Source organism: Salvelinus namaycush, chromosome 3 (assembly GCF_016432855.1).
Source record: "Salvelinus namaycush isolate Seneca chromosome 3, SaNama_1.0, whole genome shotgun sequence".
In the NCBI taxonomy this organism is placed as follows: Eukaryota; Metazoa; Chordata; class Actinopteri; order Salmoniformes; family Salmonidae; genus Salvelinus; species Salvelinus namaycush.
In genome coordinates, this window is record NC_052309.1 from 6,517,606 (window position 1) to 6,535,287 (window position 17,682).

The following is a 17,682-nucleotide window of genomic DNA, read 5'->3' on the forward strand; positions in this document are numbered from 1 at the left end:
TTGGAGTTCGTTTCGTTCTGTCTGGTGTTGTACGTCTGTAGCTTTTCTAACTGTGCACTCAGGGACGTTATTTCAGTGTGACACTGAAGCATAATGGTGGATGCATTTACTAAAGCAAACCTCACACTGTTCAATGTTCAGATGTGTTGCACAACATCTTTTACCACAGTTAATGATATGAGGGTATGACAATATATTAATGATTACTAGCTAATCTAACAGAATCATACACTGAAGTTATAGACAGTATCCCTGTTTTTAGATGCACTTTAAAGCTAGCATGCCTCTTTAAAAAAAAAATATATATATATTATTCTTTTTTTTTAGCATTGTTTGATGTTTGCACCCAGGAAGTGACCTAATCAGCCAGACAGCTAATCACATCTGGAGCTTTTACAGTTAAAGCGAAAGACAGGGGGTATAGTGCTCAAGACCACTCTGCTTTCGGTATGGAATCGGAATCTCATGAGTCATAGCTTGCTTTTTTATGACTCCTCCCCCTCTATTCCCCAATCCTCAACCATTCCCCCAAATGCCCCTAATGATATAACATGCCATTTTAGTTCCCCTCTTTCCAAGTTTCATTTCGGTTAAAAAAAAATACTCAAACTCTCCTTAAGTGTTCCTATGCATGAGAGGATTTGTATAGTGGGGAAAAAAGAAAAGGAAATTTGACCGGTCTAACTTTTGAAACGATTATCTCCTCTGGGAAAGTAGGAGAAAGTGTTGTTGTGAGACTCAGTACATATTCAGTGAGTATATCATGTTTACATGTCCATCCCATGTTCCTATCCTAGCTACAAACCATGCAGGTACCCTTTGCCTCTACCTCATCTAGTTTTTTGATTTTGCACCTAACTGCTTTAACAGCTCAGCTGAAACATTTCCTCAGCAGAAAAGTACCCATAGCTCATGCTACTCCAAGGCTAAATACAGAGTAACTTACTTTTCTGAAAGTGCACTGATGTGCATGGAGGCTTAAGTTAGATTTACTTGCTGCTCATTCAATCATATCTGTGTCTGAGAAAAAATGTCTCCTCTTTTTTTTTTTTTTTTTTTTTTCTCTGTCTCGGGCTGAGCATTGCCTATGTTCAGGTTTAAACACCTCTGTCAAGAACCCCACAAACAGTCCTGTTCATTTCCTTCCAAAAATGACAGCTCCAGAGTATTTCTTCTTCGTTTTCTACTTCTGTCATATAAAACATGTCAGTAGTAGATCAAAATACCATAGAAGCCAGGGCATCCCTTTATAACTAAATGTAAACTAAAGACATTTTAACTTGTATAAAGTGCAATTCTTGGGGGGGGGGTAAGTTGGATTTTTCTCCAATTTAGTTTTTGTCAGTCAGTGGTCGACGAGTGTCTCGTCTGTCGTTGTGTTTCTCTCTTTATCCCTGTTGTCCTGTTACTATTACTGTACGTTACGTTAGCCTGGGAAATGACTTGGTGATGCTCACGCCTCACCCCACTGCCACAGTCTCGCTGGTCCACATAGCTTCTACTGTACTGTAAGCCAGCACCATCATGTCCTCACCCCTCTACGTCCTCACCCCCTGCCTCACCCCTCCACGTCCTCACCCCCTGCCTCACCCCTCCACGTCCTTACCCCTCCACGTCCTCACCCCCTGCCTCACCCCTCCACGTCCTCACCCCTCCACGTCCTTACCCCCCTGCCTCACCCCTCCACGTCGTCACCCCTCCCTCTTCCACGGTCTCTCGTCATCTTGTGATGCCTTCAGTTGCTCTTTTGTGTGTTTTTTTTGTTGTCATTTGTATCTGTTATTGAAATCTAACCGCAAGAGTATCAATGATGATGATGATGATGATGATGGTGCGTCTTCAAGTAATGTAGGAGGGCCTACTCATTTCCATCAAGTCAATAAGAAAGGGTCAGATGCTGGGGCTTTAGGTAATGGGATAGAGTAACTTGATACTGAAAAGCACTGACTAGAACTGTGTAACAGCGAGCCATCTTGACAAAAGGTGCATCATCATTGGTTCACTGCTTCCAGGTGTAATATATTTACAAGTCCTTCACAGAATCATTTGTACCTTCTCCTCCTCCATTATTTCTGTTTGAAAAGCATGATCTATTATTATAGTTCTTTAAAGCCTGCATAGTCTGTATATTTCTAGATTTTGTTCCAGTTTTTTTTTTTGTGTGTTATTTTGGCTGCATCATTTTGTTTATTTTAATTGTTGCTATGGTGATTACAGTGGACAAATGAGGAAGGAATGCGACAGGCTGCAGTGGCCAATCAGTTTGTCCCGCTCAACACAAACCCCAAGGAGGTGCTGGAGATGAGGAACAAGGTATGATGTCGATACAGGCTTCGGTAGGCTGTCATTTCAACACGGCTTTGATGTTGATACAGGCTGTCATTTCAACATGGCTTTGATGTTGATACAGGCTGTCATTTCAACATGGCTTTGGTCTCGACCATCGGCCCTACTCCCGAAGTGTGTATTTCTCTTGCACACTCCCCATTATGGATTTAGAAGCATTTGATTTGTGTAAGGATAGCGAGAAAGGGAGATTCCACCATTGAAAAATCCATGAGGTCATGTACAAGTGCACACTTTGGGAGAAGGGTAGAGAATCAAGATGTTTTTCGGTCTTGACCGTGGCTTTGTATCCAACCCCTCTCCTTCTGTCGACTACCACCATCCTCTAGATCCGAGAGCAGAACCTGAAGGACATCACGACGGCAGGGCCAGAGTCCCAGGTGCTGTGTGCTGGAAGCATGGTGGATCGCTCCTTTGTCCAGGTGAGTCCCTCCTGCGCCCCACCCTTCCTGCACTATGCCCCGCCCCACAGCCAGGCAACCCCTGCAAAATGGCAATATGTGTGCTGCTTACCCTGAGTCAGACCTGCATTCAAATACTATATGAAATCGTTTAAAATTCTGAAACTGGGCTGGATTGAGCTTGCCTGGTGCAATGTAACAAATACAATAGTTCCAAAACTGCAAACCCTGCCCTCTAAGCAGTCTAAAGCAAATGCTAGAAGTATTTGAATGATTTCAAATAGTATTTGAACCCAAGTCTGACCTGACACCCCCCCCCCCCCCCCCCCTGCTGATATTTAAGTGAACTTAACTTACCTTATTCTTTGACCACAGAGAAGTTCAGTGTGGCAGGTAAGTAACATGGCGGTCAGAGGTAAACCTCATGCTGCATCACAGGCCGGGTTGTGTTCATCTCCTTTGGTTGATTTGGGTTTGCCACCTTTTTTTGCTGGCTAACCCCAACATGCTGTTAGCCTTCAGGTCTGTCAGATTGCTTTCATGACTTCAGAGTTGAGTTTGCATGTTGTTGGTTTACCCTCTGAGGTCCTGTCCATTATCTGACCTTGGTTGGATCCCACTCATTTGCTGTTAGTCAAATTGTGTTAACTTACACGTTTATTTCTCTCTGAGAGAATTCGTTTTTGAGGAGATCGCTGAGGCCATTGTTGGAGTGTTGTTCTAACCTTAGGACCTTTTATTGTTACCTGAATTGAAAAAATAACTGCTGGTTGGCTCTGAACTGTTTCTTCACTGTTTAGCTGTAACTGTTTGTAGCGTAATTTGAGAGTTACGATTTAAATATGTCTTATGCACTCGGTTTGTGTTTTCAGTACATTTACACACTTCAATGTGAAGTGTGGTCTTGCAATGCATGGGCCTGGCATATTTCTTATCATTATCATGCTTGACTGCCCCATTTTCCTCACTGAAACAAACTCTGCATGTGTGTGTGTGTGTGTGTACTGTATGGGCGTGTGTACTGTATGGGCGTGTGTACTGTATGGATGTGTGTGTACTGTATGGATGTGTGTGTACTGTATGGACGTGTGTGTACTGTATGGACTTGTGTGTGTGCACGGCAGGGTTTCTGTTAGGAAAATGTGGCGCTGGACAACGTGACCGAGAAAATTTGAATGTAAAGAAATTCACCAGACCCACGCATTGGGTGTGTAACCTGTTAGGGCTTCCACCCACGATGCTCAGAATGACATAAATCACATTCAGATTATGGTAATTCATCTTAACAAAACATGCAACTCCTGTAATGAAGCAGCCAATAAAACCTACATTTTCAAACATTTACCAACATGCAAATTGAGGCAAAACACCATTCTAAACAGCGCACTTGATATGAGCGGTATATGACAGAGATGATAGAAATTTAGAAAGAGGGTGAATCTAAAGATACAACAACTAGCATGGGTTGCTAATATGACTAGGATTGTGCCTTTTGGCTTCTGCACAACGAAAGAAAGTTAATATGAAAACCAATGGAACAGGAGAGGAATGTCATATGAGGAAGTCTTTCATAGGCAGCGCGTGTGACCAAAGTCCTAGCTGATTATTGAGTTGCAGCTGTCCGTGGAAAAACATCTAAAATATGTGAAGACAATGTGTCTGGAGTATCATTTAAAATGTTGAGACAAGAGGAGGAGTGGTGTGAGGCGAAGATAGCCTATAGGTGCGACTATCTCTAGAATGAATCCACTCGGCTGTCTTCTGCCAATTCTTGCGCATTTATTGTTTCATGTAAATTGTTTGCCCTTTGAATGTTTGTTTGTTTATTTTGATCAAATCGCCATTACATATGTAGCCAGCAGTAAATGAACCGTTAATCCCTGTCATTTTGTTACAATACATTAACAGAAATGTATGTATTACTAATTAGGCATACAGTCATTTCTCATTCTCAGTTGAAACGTGGTTTATTTCATAACCATAATTTACGAGTTTTTTTGTTTTGTCTTTTGTTTGGAGTGCTCCATGTGAGTAATGAGCATGTGTCTGGTTTTTCTGTCTACTTAATGCCTGAGCACACATAAGTAGCCTACCTGGCATGCTGGCGCAATTGTAGGAATGTGCCCATTTGGGGATGTTTGATTTCGTATTCTCAGTCACCACATCCACCACTAATAAGCTGAGCTTCTCAGTCATTTTTTCTTCACCTCACACAGTAAGTAAAAAATTAATTATTTATTTTTTACCATTCATATATCCAGTGGAAATGTTATAAAATACCTTTCCCTTGCATAAAAACAGCATTCTGTCCTAAGCTCACTGGAGTGGGAAACTCTGAGGGCCTGGAATAGAATAGTAGAGACAGCTTCAGGACTGATCCAGTTGATTGACTAGATACAATGTTGCACTTCACTAGCTGTAGCGCAAGTCAAGACAGATAGAAAGGGAGGCAGACAGGCTGAGTAGAGAGAGATGTCTGGGATTTGAAAGAACCAGACTTGTCATTATTTATTTATGTTTTTATTTGTCGGCTTTATGTATTTTTACTTGGTTGATCAAGGTCAACGGCTGCATTGGCCATCTGAGTTCCATGCTCTCATTTAGGCTGCCGGTGTCACGGTGTATCAGTGTGTCCATATGGCAGAGGCCACGGTGTATCAGTGTGTCCATATGGCAGAGGCCACGGTGTATCAGTGTGTCCATATGGCAGAGGCCACGGTGTATCAGTGTGTCCATATGGCAGAGGCCACGGTGTATCAGTGTGTCCATATGGCAGAGGCCACGGTGTATCAGTGTGTCCATATGGCAGAGGCCACGGTGTATCAGTGTGTCCATATGGCAGAGGCCACGGTGTATCAGTGTGTCCATATGGCAGAGGCCACGGTGTATCAGTGTGTCCATATGGCAGAGGCCACGGTGTATCAGTGTGTCCATATGGCAGAGGCCACGGTGTATCAGTGTGTCCATATGGCAGAGGCCACGGTGTATCAGTGTGTCCATATGGCAGAGGCCACGGTGTATCAGTGTGTCCATATGGCAGAGGCCACGGTGTATCAGTGTGTCCATATGGCAGAGGCCACGGTGTATCAGTGTGTCCATATGGCAGAGGCCACGGTGTATCAGTGTGTCCATATGGCAGAGGCCACGGTGTATCAGTGTGTCCATATGGCAGAGGCCAATGATCACGGTGTACTCAGTCTCCCTGAGTTGATGAGGTAAAAATCTGTCATTCTGCCCCTGAACAAGGCAGTTAACCCACTGTTCCCCAGTAGGCCATCATTGTAAATAAGAATTTGTTCTTAACGGACTTGCCTAGTTAAATAAAGGGTAAATAATTTTTTTTAAATATCGAAATGAAACTGTTCCACGAAAATGCGCAAATGAAAATCATAACTAGCACCCAGATCAGTAGAAATGGAACTCACACGCCGCCTATGAAGTCTTTAACAGAATCGACTCTGGTCGGATTTTCAAACAATGCCTCATAATATGAAGTAAAATATTCAGGTTTCAAACAATTAAGTATGCTTTAAAAATATATACTGCCTTCAGCTCACATTGTAAAGTGGTGGGTGACGCGCTGATAATCTGCCTACCGTTGTTTTTCTCCCGGTCAATTTGGCCGGCAACAATTGTATTTATTGGCTTTATTTTGTATTTATTTTTGCCAAATGCCAGCAATTACCGGCTAACGGAAACCCTGGTGTACGGACGTGTGTGTGTGTGTACACACCATTTAATGTGTGAGTGTGCGTTTTGACTGTGTGTGAGTACTATGAACGTGTGTGTGTGTGTGCATTTTGACTGTGTGTACTATGAACGTATGTGTGTGTGTGCTTGGGCTGGGTTATGCCCCCCTCACTCAGTTTACTATTGCAGGACGCCCCTCTGTCTGACTGTACGGACACTATTGCCGACCTCGACCTGTCAGAGACCAATAGCCCTGCTAAGTCTTTTAGAAAGGTACTTCCTGACCATCCATGACCTCTCACATGACCTCTCACCTCTCTGATGCTACTCTGTGTGATTTCATGAATAGACGTTATTGTCCAGACTCAAACTGCTTTGAAATGCTCCATACTAGTATCAACTTATTTAGAAAATGTCAGTGTTGGCATCGATTTGAAATTGTGACAAGATTTTATTTTGTGACGCACAACAGGCCTGTTTTTAGCAAGAATTTGTCTTGTGTCCCTCCCTGTCTGTACCACTAGGGGGAGCTAGTGACAGCGTCTAAGGCCATCATAGAGAAGGAGTACCAGCCACGTGTCATCATCAACAAGAAAGGCCCTAACCCCTTCAATAAACAGTATGACCAGGAGCTGGAGGATTACCGCAAAGAGGTGGAACTCAAACAGAAAGGACCCGATGGTAAGACCTGCCACCGTTCTGCTCTTAAGGCACGTTTGACCTAGACAGAAAAATAACCAACTGCAGTGTTTTCACCATTTTATACCCTATTTTCTCCATTAATTTGCAGTAGTAGTAGCAGTAGCAAGACAAAACAGCAAAGATACAGAATCACAATAAATCGGTGGGGTCTGAGGTAGTTCTCCACAAAGCTCCCAGAGCCCACGACCCGTCACCAAGCAGAGCAACATGGAGAGAAACTGTTGTTGCATCATTCATCCAGTACAGGGTGAAGAGTTCTTCCAGCTCTCTTCAGCTGGGCCTGGACAGGGCCTGTCCCCCTCTACCTCAACACAGAAGCCCCCACTGCCGCCAAAGCCCCTCTGTATCCCAGAGCAGGGAGCTGGAGTTGGACTGGTCATCCCTGGGGTCTCTGAGCCTACCCCCACAGCCTCCTCCAAGGCTGCCTCTCCCTCCTCCTCTCTCCCCAGCCGAGACACTCTGACTGTGTCGGGGGGCAGTCAGGGGAGCCCAGGGACGTCCACGGGGTCGGGGACTGGGGGCTACGGGGAAGAGTCCCCCTCAGAGTCTCCTCACAAGGAGTTTCACTGTGCCGTGCTGAAGGCTCTCAGCACCACCAACACAGAGCTGCCTGCCCTCACTGAGGTTCCAGGTACTGACTGACTGCAGACTGACTCTGGCCTGCCCTCCTGCTCTCCGTCCTGCACTCTGACCTTTGACTGGAGTCCCTGTCCCTTCTCTCTCTCTGGGGTTAATCCTGCTCCTGTCCTGCCCACTACTAGGCCCCCAATCCCCAATTCCTCAACACCCGTCTGTCTTCTGACTATGCACCTTCCTCCTGGTTCAGGTTGCAAAAGGTCCAGGTTTTCCAGAAATCCCACCAGTTGGGGTATTCCCGTAATCAAAAGGGAATCAGCGGGGAGGGAATCCTCCAACTGGGAATCATTCAACCAGGATGAAATTTCTGGAAAACCTGGGAATTTTGGGGTAAGTTTCCAGAATTTTGCAACCCTCCCCTACCATCTGATTTGACTGATCTCTGTTTAACCAATGGAATCCTAATGCTGATTGTGGTTCTCCAAGGAAGCCTTCGCAAATGAACATGAATGACCCCTCTCATCAATCACTCCTGGGAAAGAGACTCTTCCTTCATCATCATCCTCCTCCTCCTCTTAACACGGACCTGTTGTCCTTTTGGGGTTGGTTTGTAAATGTTTACTACTAATCATCTGGTGTCTCCAATGGAAGCGGTTCCTTCTCTGGAGTGAAGGTGGACTTACATGGGTCTTGTTGCCACTGGGAGCTTTGTTACTTCCTCAGTGTGTGACTGTCTATCCTCTAATAATAATCAATACCTGTGTTTTCCTCTGCTGTTTTCTGACTGTGCTATTTTAATTTACTGTATGTGGTGGTTTAAGGGTGATGTGTTTTTTTTATAAATGAAATCAGTAATTGGCCATCTTAAAAAATCAATGATTTCATTGCTCTAATCTGACCTGTTGACAAACTATTTCATTTGTGAAATGGACTTTAAATAAGGTTTGATTTAATTTCCTCCCCCAGACTCCTCAGATGCGTTACCAGAGCCTGAGGAAGAGGCAAAGGGTCAAAGTCCGACCCGCACACCACCCAGCACCCCTGTCAAAGCAGAGGAAGGTTAGTTGTTCTAGTCTGCCCGGCAACAAGCAACACAACATTTCAGCATGGCTTCATCTGGGCGACTATTGAGTGACAACATTCAGGGTCAAGGGTCAACAAGAAATGCTGGGACTGGGCTTCCTTTCTATGTTTCCCTTTGATGTCTTTAACATTGTAACTGTAGGTGCTGTTGAATGCAATGTTTAATGTGTAATAACAGGCCAAGAGGTTTGAGGCTAATCGAGGTCGATAGGGGTGAATTGGATTATGAAACAAACCAACTGTAAGAGCAGGTAATGTTCAGTGGAATTCAAATGGAGGACATTTTCATTCCGAGGAATATCCTCTTAGATTATGATTCCTCAAGATCAGTAGATTTCTACAAATGGGTACTATGCCAAAGAGCTGTAACTTTTAGACAGCTGGGTGATTTTTCTTTCTTACATGAGATTAAGATTGAAGTGGATTATGATAATTTAACATTTTTTATTTATTATATTTATCCCTCTTGGTCTTTATTACGGTTGGATTACACCTTTTAACGACGGCAAGAGAATGTCCAATATAGTGACATACTGGTTCTAAAACCATATGGCAGGAGAATGTCTAATATAATGAGACTACTGGTTCTAAAACCATAAAGAACAGTTTCTTAGACACTTGCCATGGCTTATACAAGAATGAATGCATCAAGATCTATGGCGCCCTGTGAGGGACATAGTTATCACCTGACATTCACAAGTCAGGCTGTGCTCTCCCAGTATAAACCATGACGAACTGTGCTCTCTTTACTAGGCCATTTACTGGTGTAATCTAATCAAAGATGGTCTTATAAGACTGTAACACATGTTTTACGTTAGTTCCAATCCCTGTTCACTTCTCCATTCTCCATCTTTTGGAGTCTTAAGAATGGCTTGTCGCCATTCTTTTTTTAAATTTAATTTCTCCTGTTTCTCCTATTTTCATTTTGATGTTATAATTTTAACACTGTGGTGGCTGTGATTGACCTGCATCTATAGACGTGTGTTTCTACCTGTGCTTCTTCTTCTTTTTTGTGGCTGCGTTACTATCAGGAGATGGGAATGCTAAAGAGTACCTGTTGCCATAGTAAGTACGTACTGTTCCAGCCACCTCCACCCTCATGGCTTGTGATCAAACCATTAACCCCTCCTCCGTTCCTTGCATGGCTTCACTTTTCCGACTCTTCCTCCTCTCTCTCGTTCTCCTTCTCCGTGGCCCAAACCCATCCACTAGGGTTGAGTATCTATTCCTCCTTACTATGGTCCTTGACTTCCTGTTCTTTCATTCGTATTTCCTTTTGTTGCCAGGTGCCAATTCAGAGGTCCTCCCTGTCCTAAAAGATTTCACAAATTATGAGATTGATGTACAAAAGACAAAATGGCGGCCTCTGTTCTCAGGCTTGTCTTCATAGTGCAAAATCCCCAAACCATACGTAGAGATCATTGATTTGTCACATAGTTATGATTCATATGGTGACTCATAGGATGGATAGGTTTCTCTCCTGTCTGAACTGAACACCACTCAGAAATGTTGGACACCCATCCTCTATGGCCTTATTCGCATACAGTTTATGGTCCGTGACAGTGGAGAGATCTGAGAGAGACCCAGCAACACATCTCGTTTTAGGTTTCTATTCCTTCCCGGAGTTGACCTATTGTGAACTTTAACCTTTTGAGTATTACATGCAAACATCTTATAATAAATCTATATTAAATCCCTAAGTTCCTGCATTACGATTCACATGAAATGGGTAATGTATGTAGTTTAAAAAAATATATATATTTATTGAATGTTATATTTCTTTTCCAGATAAGCCCAATCTCAGGTATACAGCGTTCATGTATTTGGCTGTAGTAGAATAAATGCTTTTGTCGCTTTGCTAAGTGTGAAGCTTGCTGTTGGCTTAGCGGTGAGGTGATAAACAGCTGTTTTTCTCAGTGCTCTGTGTTATGCTTTGTCTTTGACTACATTTTGAGGAGCTTCAACACTTCTGTGGATAATTAGTCTAATGTTGACATCAATATTTGCAAGTAATACAAGTTGGAAATGGAGCACATTGTCTGGTTTGTTGTGTGCACGGTCAGAAAGGGAGACCAACTGCTGACGCTGTACAATGGTTCTACAGCAGCATGAAGTTGATGCACTGTACCGATGGATATTAGCGAGGAGCACGCTAGTCAACACTACAAGATCCCTCTGCACTGAATATACATGTGTATCTGAATAAATCAATGATTAAATACTTGGAGCACATGAATATGGTCTTACTGGACCCTTTTCACACTACTGAGCCAAGCTGTACTGTGCCGGCCTGGATACATGTCCACAATAGTTGCTGGAAAGGACAGATTTAAAAAAATATATATTTTTTGAGCATTAAATCATTGTTGGGCTTGGCTTTGTGGAATGATCTAATGTTGTACTTGTCTGAGTCGTCAATGTAAAGCTAGTCGGTGGAGATGGCTAGTGTTGTACTATATATAGGCATGCCTCGGCTGAGGAGCATGCTGTTTGATTGGTGCCTAAAGATTCTGATCTGCAGAAGTACTGTAGCCTGTCAGTTTTCATGGATGATATAGTGATACAGGCCTTTAGTTATGTGTCCTCCACAAGTTGGACTATGGAACAAAGACTAAATGATTGCAGAAGGAAATTGGAGATATCACTCCTCCCAAGTGAGAGTAAAGTGATATGTTAATAGCTAAATCTCTTATTGGCTTTGAAAAGGTAGTTTTTTGTCTGTATTGCAGCCGCTTTGCAGGCCCTGCAGATGAACCATTTCCTCCCCCTCCCCACAGATGAACCATTTCCTCCCCTTCCTCACAGATTCTCAGCTGGAGCACACCTATAAGGATGAGAGTGATCAGGCTACACTGAGACAGACCCTCCCTGACCTGACCCCAGACGATGAACCCTCTGACGCCCCAGTCCCCGCCCTCCCTGCCGAAGATCCTGCCACTCCCGCTGCCACCGAACAGCCCACCGCCGTGGGAGAGGAGCCTGCTGATGCTGCCGGCGACCAAGACTGCGAACAGGACGGCGACGAATCCCCCAGCAAATCGCCTTCCAAGAAGAAGAAGAAGTTCCGCACTCCTTCCTTCCTCAAGAAAAACAAGAAGAAGACTGAAGAAAAGGAAGGAAAAGCAAAGGAACCCTAGACCAGACCTCCCCTCTTACGCTTTGTAACCCTTCGCTTCCCCTTGAGCGAGCCACAACCTTTGACCCTACATGCTTAGTATTATTTGTCTGGCTTTATAACTCTGTGTTCACCTCCTAGTGTGTGCCAATTTTATATTAAAAAAAAGGGTCAATCGCTTATGAAGTTTTAAAAACGGTCGCTCTGTGGTGAATGACTGTGTGCAATCGGTCTGGTTCAGTGCAGCTGTGTGGCTTCTTACGCTTGTCTATTTAGGCTTGCTACTTTAAGTGAGCAGTAGATTTTTATTTCCCTTTTTTATTTGTTAAAAAAAATGTGTTTTACTAAAACCTGATTTAACCACTAGAATGTATTGGGATTGTATCAGTGTCTTTTAAAAAAACTAAACAAGGAAAAGCAAATAAACGCTTGAACTATCACTTAATTAAACTGGTGGAAACTGATTCAAGATTTAAAAACTACCAACTGCACGGTGCTAATTTCTGATGTCTAATATTAGCGTTAAATCTGTTCACTCAAACAGCATTGGGTACAAGAGCGTGTTTTCCTCTCTGCAGTATAACTGGTGGGTGTATATAAAAGGGCCCGATGGCCAAGGTAAAACACTACCATTTATACAGATTCATTGTGTGACTCATCATGTACGTGTGCCCTGCGTCCCGTAAGAACTCAAATCATGTTGAGAATATCAGTCACCACCTCTATCAACCAGTGTTGGTGGTACCTGGTGAGACTGCTGGTATTGCATCGGTCTACACAGGCTGTATGGTCATGTGGCAGGAATGTGTAGAGACTAGGGCAGAAGGTTTTGTTGTTATATAATCCTGTATCCTTGGCTTGCTTTAGCTCTCCCCTCCTTCCTAACCTAATCGCACCAATCACAGGAAAGACAAATGGAACATAAGAGGACAAAATATGGCTACAGTTACAAGAGAATACAGATTTTGTATGGTTAATGATATAGCTATAGTCTTTTGTTATTCTCAACAACAAAAGAAATTGAGTCATTTTCACTTGCTGTGAGAGCCCTGTGAACTGAAACACCTCAATTACAATATAGCACTGCCTGGAACTCACTGTTTTACCATTTGCTTTTAGAGAAAAACGTAGGCTTGCCTGGATCCAAACAGAGGGTGAAACGAAACCATTCCATCTGGATTCAGGCTAATAGTGGGTATATGGAATGTAGGAATACCGTTGCTTTTAAGGCACATCTCACTATTTTAACGCTGCATGCATAACCAGTGACCACACCTCAATGGACTATCCTGTGAAACCCCTCTGAAATGAAAAGACTGTCTCAAGAAACATCTCGCTTTCAAGTTGCACTCAACACCCTATGGAGATATAGTACAGTAATCAATGTAGTTGGTGAGATCTTACAGCCTGGTCCCAGATCTGTTTGTGCTGCCATGCCAAACTGTGACGATAGGAATTGGCAAGACAACACAAACAGATCTGGGACCAGACTAGCGATCTTACACCTTGTCTTTTAAAATGGTTGGCAAGCAGATAGGTATAAATACCGGATAATGTCATTAATTAATTCCACTTGTCTGTGAAGCTTGGTTTAGACCACTATAAAAAATCTAGCCTTGTCCCAGATCAGTTTGTGCAGTCTTGAGAATGACCAAAGGAGTTGGCAAGGCTGTAATAACTGCTCTAGGACAAGGCTGTTATAAACCTGCTATATTACATGATGTAAGCTGAGAACATTAGCCTGTTCCCTGAACCTGAAGGACTGCATGGCATGAAACTAAGGCTTTGAGCTTGTATGTCTGTCTCTTTTCATTATGACTGTAACTCACTTTTACTTTGCAATTTGTTGTGCAATTTTTTTATTTTTTTTTGTGGTCAATTGTTTTAAACTCGCAGCAATGTATTCTTTGAACTATTTCCCATACAAACGTGTCATCATACCATCTATCGCTTCACTACCATTTTCTTCATGGAACTGTTTGTTTTTTAACCATTAATAAAAATCCTTCCTTCAAAACCAATTTGTTTTTGTTTGATTTCAATTAAATATTAGATGATTGTCTTCAAGATTACATTTGTTTTATACAGTGCTGTAAAGTACTAAAGTTTTATTTTTTGGGTATCTGTACTCTACTATTTATATTTTTGACTACTTTTACTAAACTACATTCCTTAAGAAAATATTGTACTTTTTACTCCATACATTTTCCTTGACACCCAAAAGTACTCATTACATTTTGAATGCTTAGCAGGACAAGAAAATAGTTCAATTCACACACTTATCATCCAAACCTCCCTGGTCATCCCTACTGCCTCTGATCTGGGGGACTCACTAAAACGACATGCTTTGTTTGTAAATTATGTCAGTGTTGGAGTGTGCCCCTGGCTTTCTGTAAATTAAAAAAACTAAATGGTGCCATCTGGATTGCTTAATATAAGGAATTTGAAATGATTTTTACTTTTGATAGTTAAGTATATTTTAAACCAAATACTTTGACTTTCTCAAGTAGAATTTTACTGGGTGACTAACTTGAGCCATTCTCTATTAAGGCGTCTTTACTTTTACTCAAGTATGACGGTTGGCTACTTTTTCCACCACTGGTTTTATATTGTATAAGATACTAGCACAACTAATTATTTATAGCACCAAAGATGCTCTCTTTTTAGTTGGCTATATAAGTGCACTGTTAGGGGTTTACAGAAGGCGATGCTGTATAATATTTCTTACAAGTCAAATCACGAGGAGTCGCCCTCCTACTACAAACATTGACCCCGTACATGCTGGATTTCTGTCGTGAAACAAAGTCAAATAATGACGTTCTCTAAAATACAGTTGAAGTCGGAAGTTTACATACACCTTGGCCAAATACATTTAAACTCAGTTTTTCACAATTCCTGACATTTAATCATAGTAAAAATTCCCTGTCTTAGGTCAGTTAGGATCACCACTTCACATTCTTAAAATGTAAATGTCAGAATCATAGTGGAGAGAATGATTTATTTCAGATTTGGTTTCTTTCATCACATCCCCAGTGGGTCAGAAGTTTACATACACTCAATTAGTATTTGGTAGCATTGCCTTTAAATTGTTTAACTTGGGTCAAACGTTTCGAGTAGCCTTCCACAAGCTTCTACGATAAGTTGGGTGAATTTTGGCCCATTCCTCCTGACAGAGCTGGTGTAACTGGGTCAGGTTTGTAGGCCTCCTTGCTCGCACATGCTTTTTCAGTTCTGCCCACAAATTTTCTATGTGATTGAGGTCAGGGCTTTGTGATGGCCACTCCAATACCTTGACTTTGTTGTCCTTAAGCCATTTTGCCACAACTTTGGAAGTATGCTTGGGGTCATTGTCCACTTGGAAGACCCATTTGCGACCAAGCTTTAACTTCCTGACTGATGTCTTGAGATGTTCCTTAAATATATCCACATAATTTTCCTACCTCATGATTTGATCTATTTTGTGAAGTGCACCAGTCCCTCCTGCAGCAAGCACCCCCACAACATGATGCTGCCACCCCTATGCTTCACGGTTGGGATGGTGTTCGGCTTGCAAGCATCCCCCTTTTTCCTCCAAACATAACGATGGTTATTATGGCCAAACAGTTCTATTTTTGTTTCATCAGACCAGAGGACATTTCTCCAAAAAGTACGATCTTTGTCCCCATGTGCAGTTGCAAACCGTAGTCTGGCTTTTTTTATGGCGGTTTTGGAGAAGTGGCTTCTTCCTTGCTGAGCAGCCTTTCAGGTTATGTCGATATAGGACTCGTTTTACTGTGGATATAGATACTTTTGTACCCGTTTCCTCCAGCATCTTCACAAGGTCCTTTGCTGTTGTTCTGGGATTGATTGCACTTTTCGCACCAAAGTACGTTCATCTCTAGGAAACAGAACGCGTCTCCTTCCTGAGCGGTATGACGGCTGCGTGGTCCCATGGTGTTTATACTTGCGTGCTATTGTTTGTACAGATGAACGTGGTACCTTCAGGCATTTGGAAATTGCTCCCAAGGTTGAACCAGACTTGTGGAGGTCTAAAAAAAAAAAAACAGATCTTGGCTGATTTCTTTTGATTTTCCCATGATGTCAAGCAGAGAGGCACTGAGTTTGAAGGTAGGCCTTGAAATACATCCACAGGTACACCTCCAATTGACTCAAATGATGTCAATTAGCCTATCAGAAGCTTCTAAAGCCATGACATCATTTTCTGGAATTATCCAGGTTGTTTAAAGGCACAGTCAATTTAGTGCATGTTAACTTCTGACCCACTGGAATTGTGATTAAGTGAAACAATCTGTCTGTAAACAATTGTTGGAAAAATTACTTGTGTCATGCACGAAGTAGATGTCCTAAATGACTTGCCAAAACTATAGTTTGTTAACAAGAAATTTGTGAAATGGTTGAAAAACGAGTTTCAATGACTCCAACCTAAGTGTATGTAAACTTCCGACTTCAACTGTACATTCAAGGGGTTTATGTACCCTTTCGATTCAACTAGCCATCAACAAGGTAAAGCGGTAGTAATGAAGACACGGCGTAATGGTTACGCTGAGTGTAGTGGGTCATTAAGTGTTACAGATTCTGGCGTGGATGGATCCAGGCTTGTTCTAGATATGTTTATTGTCTTACCTACTCCTATGGTCACTGATTGTCCATAAGAGTTGACAGCACAAACGGATATGGGACCAGGCTAGATGGAGGCTAAATAACATCAAGAGCAGTTTGCAACTAATTTCTTCCCCCAGAGAAAAAAAGAGACACTACTGAATGAATATATGACGAAGGAAAAGGCCAATAAATTCATAGACCGACGCTTTGGGGAATATGACACCAACATGGACCCAGAGGAGATTGGTTTTCAATGGAGAGACATGTAAGATCCGATACAGGGGAACACACGTCTCTGTTCTCTTCTCTGCCCATTTCACATAAATCACAAAACTATCTCCAGCAGAGCTACACTTTGGCTAGCTGCTTTTAGCAACGAGGATGTATTTAAAACCGCACAGTAAGTTGGACATAGAATTTTATTTAGCTCTTGGCTTCGCGCGGACTTTTTTTGCAACCCAATACAATAGGGAGCAAGGCTAGTGTATGCAAATACAACCGCATTGCTAAAAGCGGCTACACTTTGTCTGACCCTGTGCTCTCAAATATGTGTGTTGTGGGGGAGAAGAAGGACATGTACAACCTGAATGAGGAGGAGTTGACCCACACCGACCAGTCTCTGTCTGAGATGGAGAAGCTCAACGACTTGGTAGACAGTGATGATGAAGCCGATGAGAAAGGAATCCTCTCAGGTGAGATACACAATGACCCTAGACTTCACACAATTGGTGGGGAGCTGTAGACCAGGGTGAGAGAGAGCAAGAAGGGGTGGAGGAGATGTATTTTTATTTATTTTTTATTTTACTTTAATTTAACCAGGTATGTCAGTTGAGAACAAGTTCTCATTTACAACTGCGACCTGGCCAAATAAAGCAAAGCAGTGCGACAAAAACAACAACACAGAGTTACACATAAACAAACGTACAGTCAATAACACTATAGACAAATCTATGTACAGTGTGTGCAGATGTAGAAGATTAGGGAGGTAAGGCAATCAATAGGCCGTAGAGGCGAACTAATTACAATTTAAGTATTAACACTGGAGTGATAGATGTGCAGATGATGATGTGCAAGTAGAGATACTGGGGTGCAAAAGAGCAAGAGGGTAAGTAATAATATGGGGATGAGGTAGTTGGGTGTGCTATTTACAGATTGGCTGTGTACAGG

The 17,682-nt window shown here is 42.5% G+C and overlaps 1 protein-coding gene across 4 annotated transcripts in view; it reads left to right on the forward strand.

The window, feature by feature from the left end:
- Window positions 1-13,934, forward strand: part of LOC120044883 (alpha-adducin-like) — a 43,718-nt gene extending 29,784 nt beyond the window's left edge. Inside the window, exons 11-17 of one of the 4 annotated variants that reach the window (XM_038989600.1) lie at window positions 2,218-2,313; window positions 2,676-2,768; window positions 6,627-6,710; window positions 6,962-7,118; window positions 7,381-7,770; window positions 8,682-8,774; window positions 11,604-13,934. In XM_038989600.1, the coding sequence (XP_038845528.1) occupies window positions 2,218-2,313; window positions 2,676-2,768; window positions 6,627-6,710; window positions 6,962-7,118; window positions 7,381-7,770; window positions 8,682-8,774; window positions 11,604-11,935 (1,245 nt within the window). In that variant the 3' untranslated portion in view covers window positions 11,936-13,934. Of the gene's footprint in view, window positions 1-2,217; window positions 2,314-2,675; window positions 2,769-6,626; window positions 6,711-6,961; window positions 7,119-7,380; window positions 7,771-8,681; window positions 8,775-9,829; window positions 9,865-11,603 lie in introns of those variants that run through there. The other 3 variants (XM_038989601.1, XM_038989603.1, XM_038989602.1) reach the window with 3 other exon arrangements.
- Window positions 13,935-17,682: the final 3,748 nt, after the last annotated feature.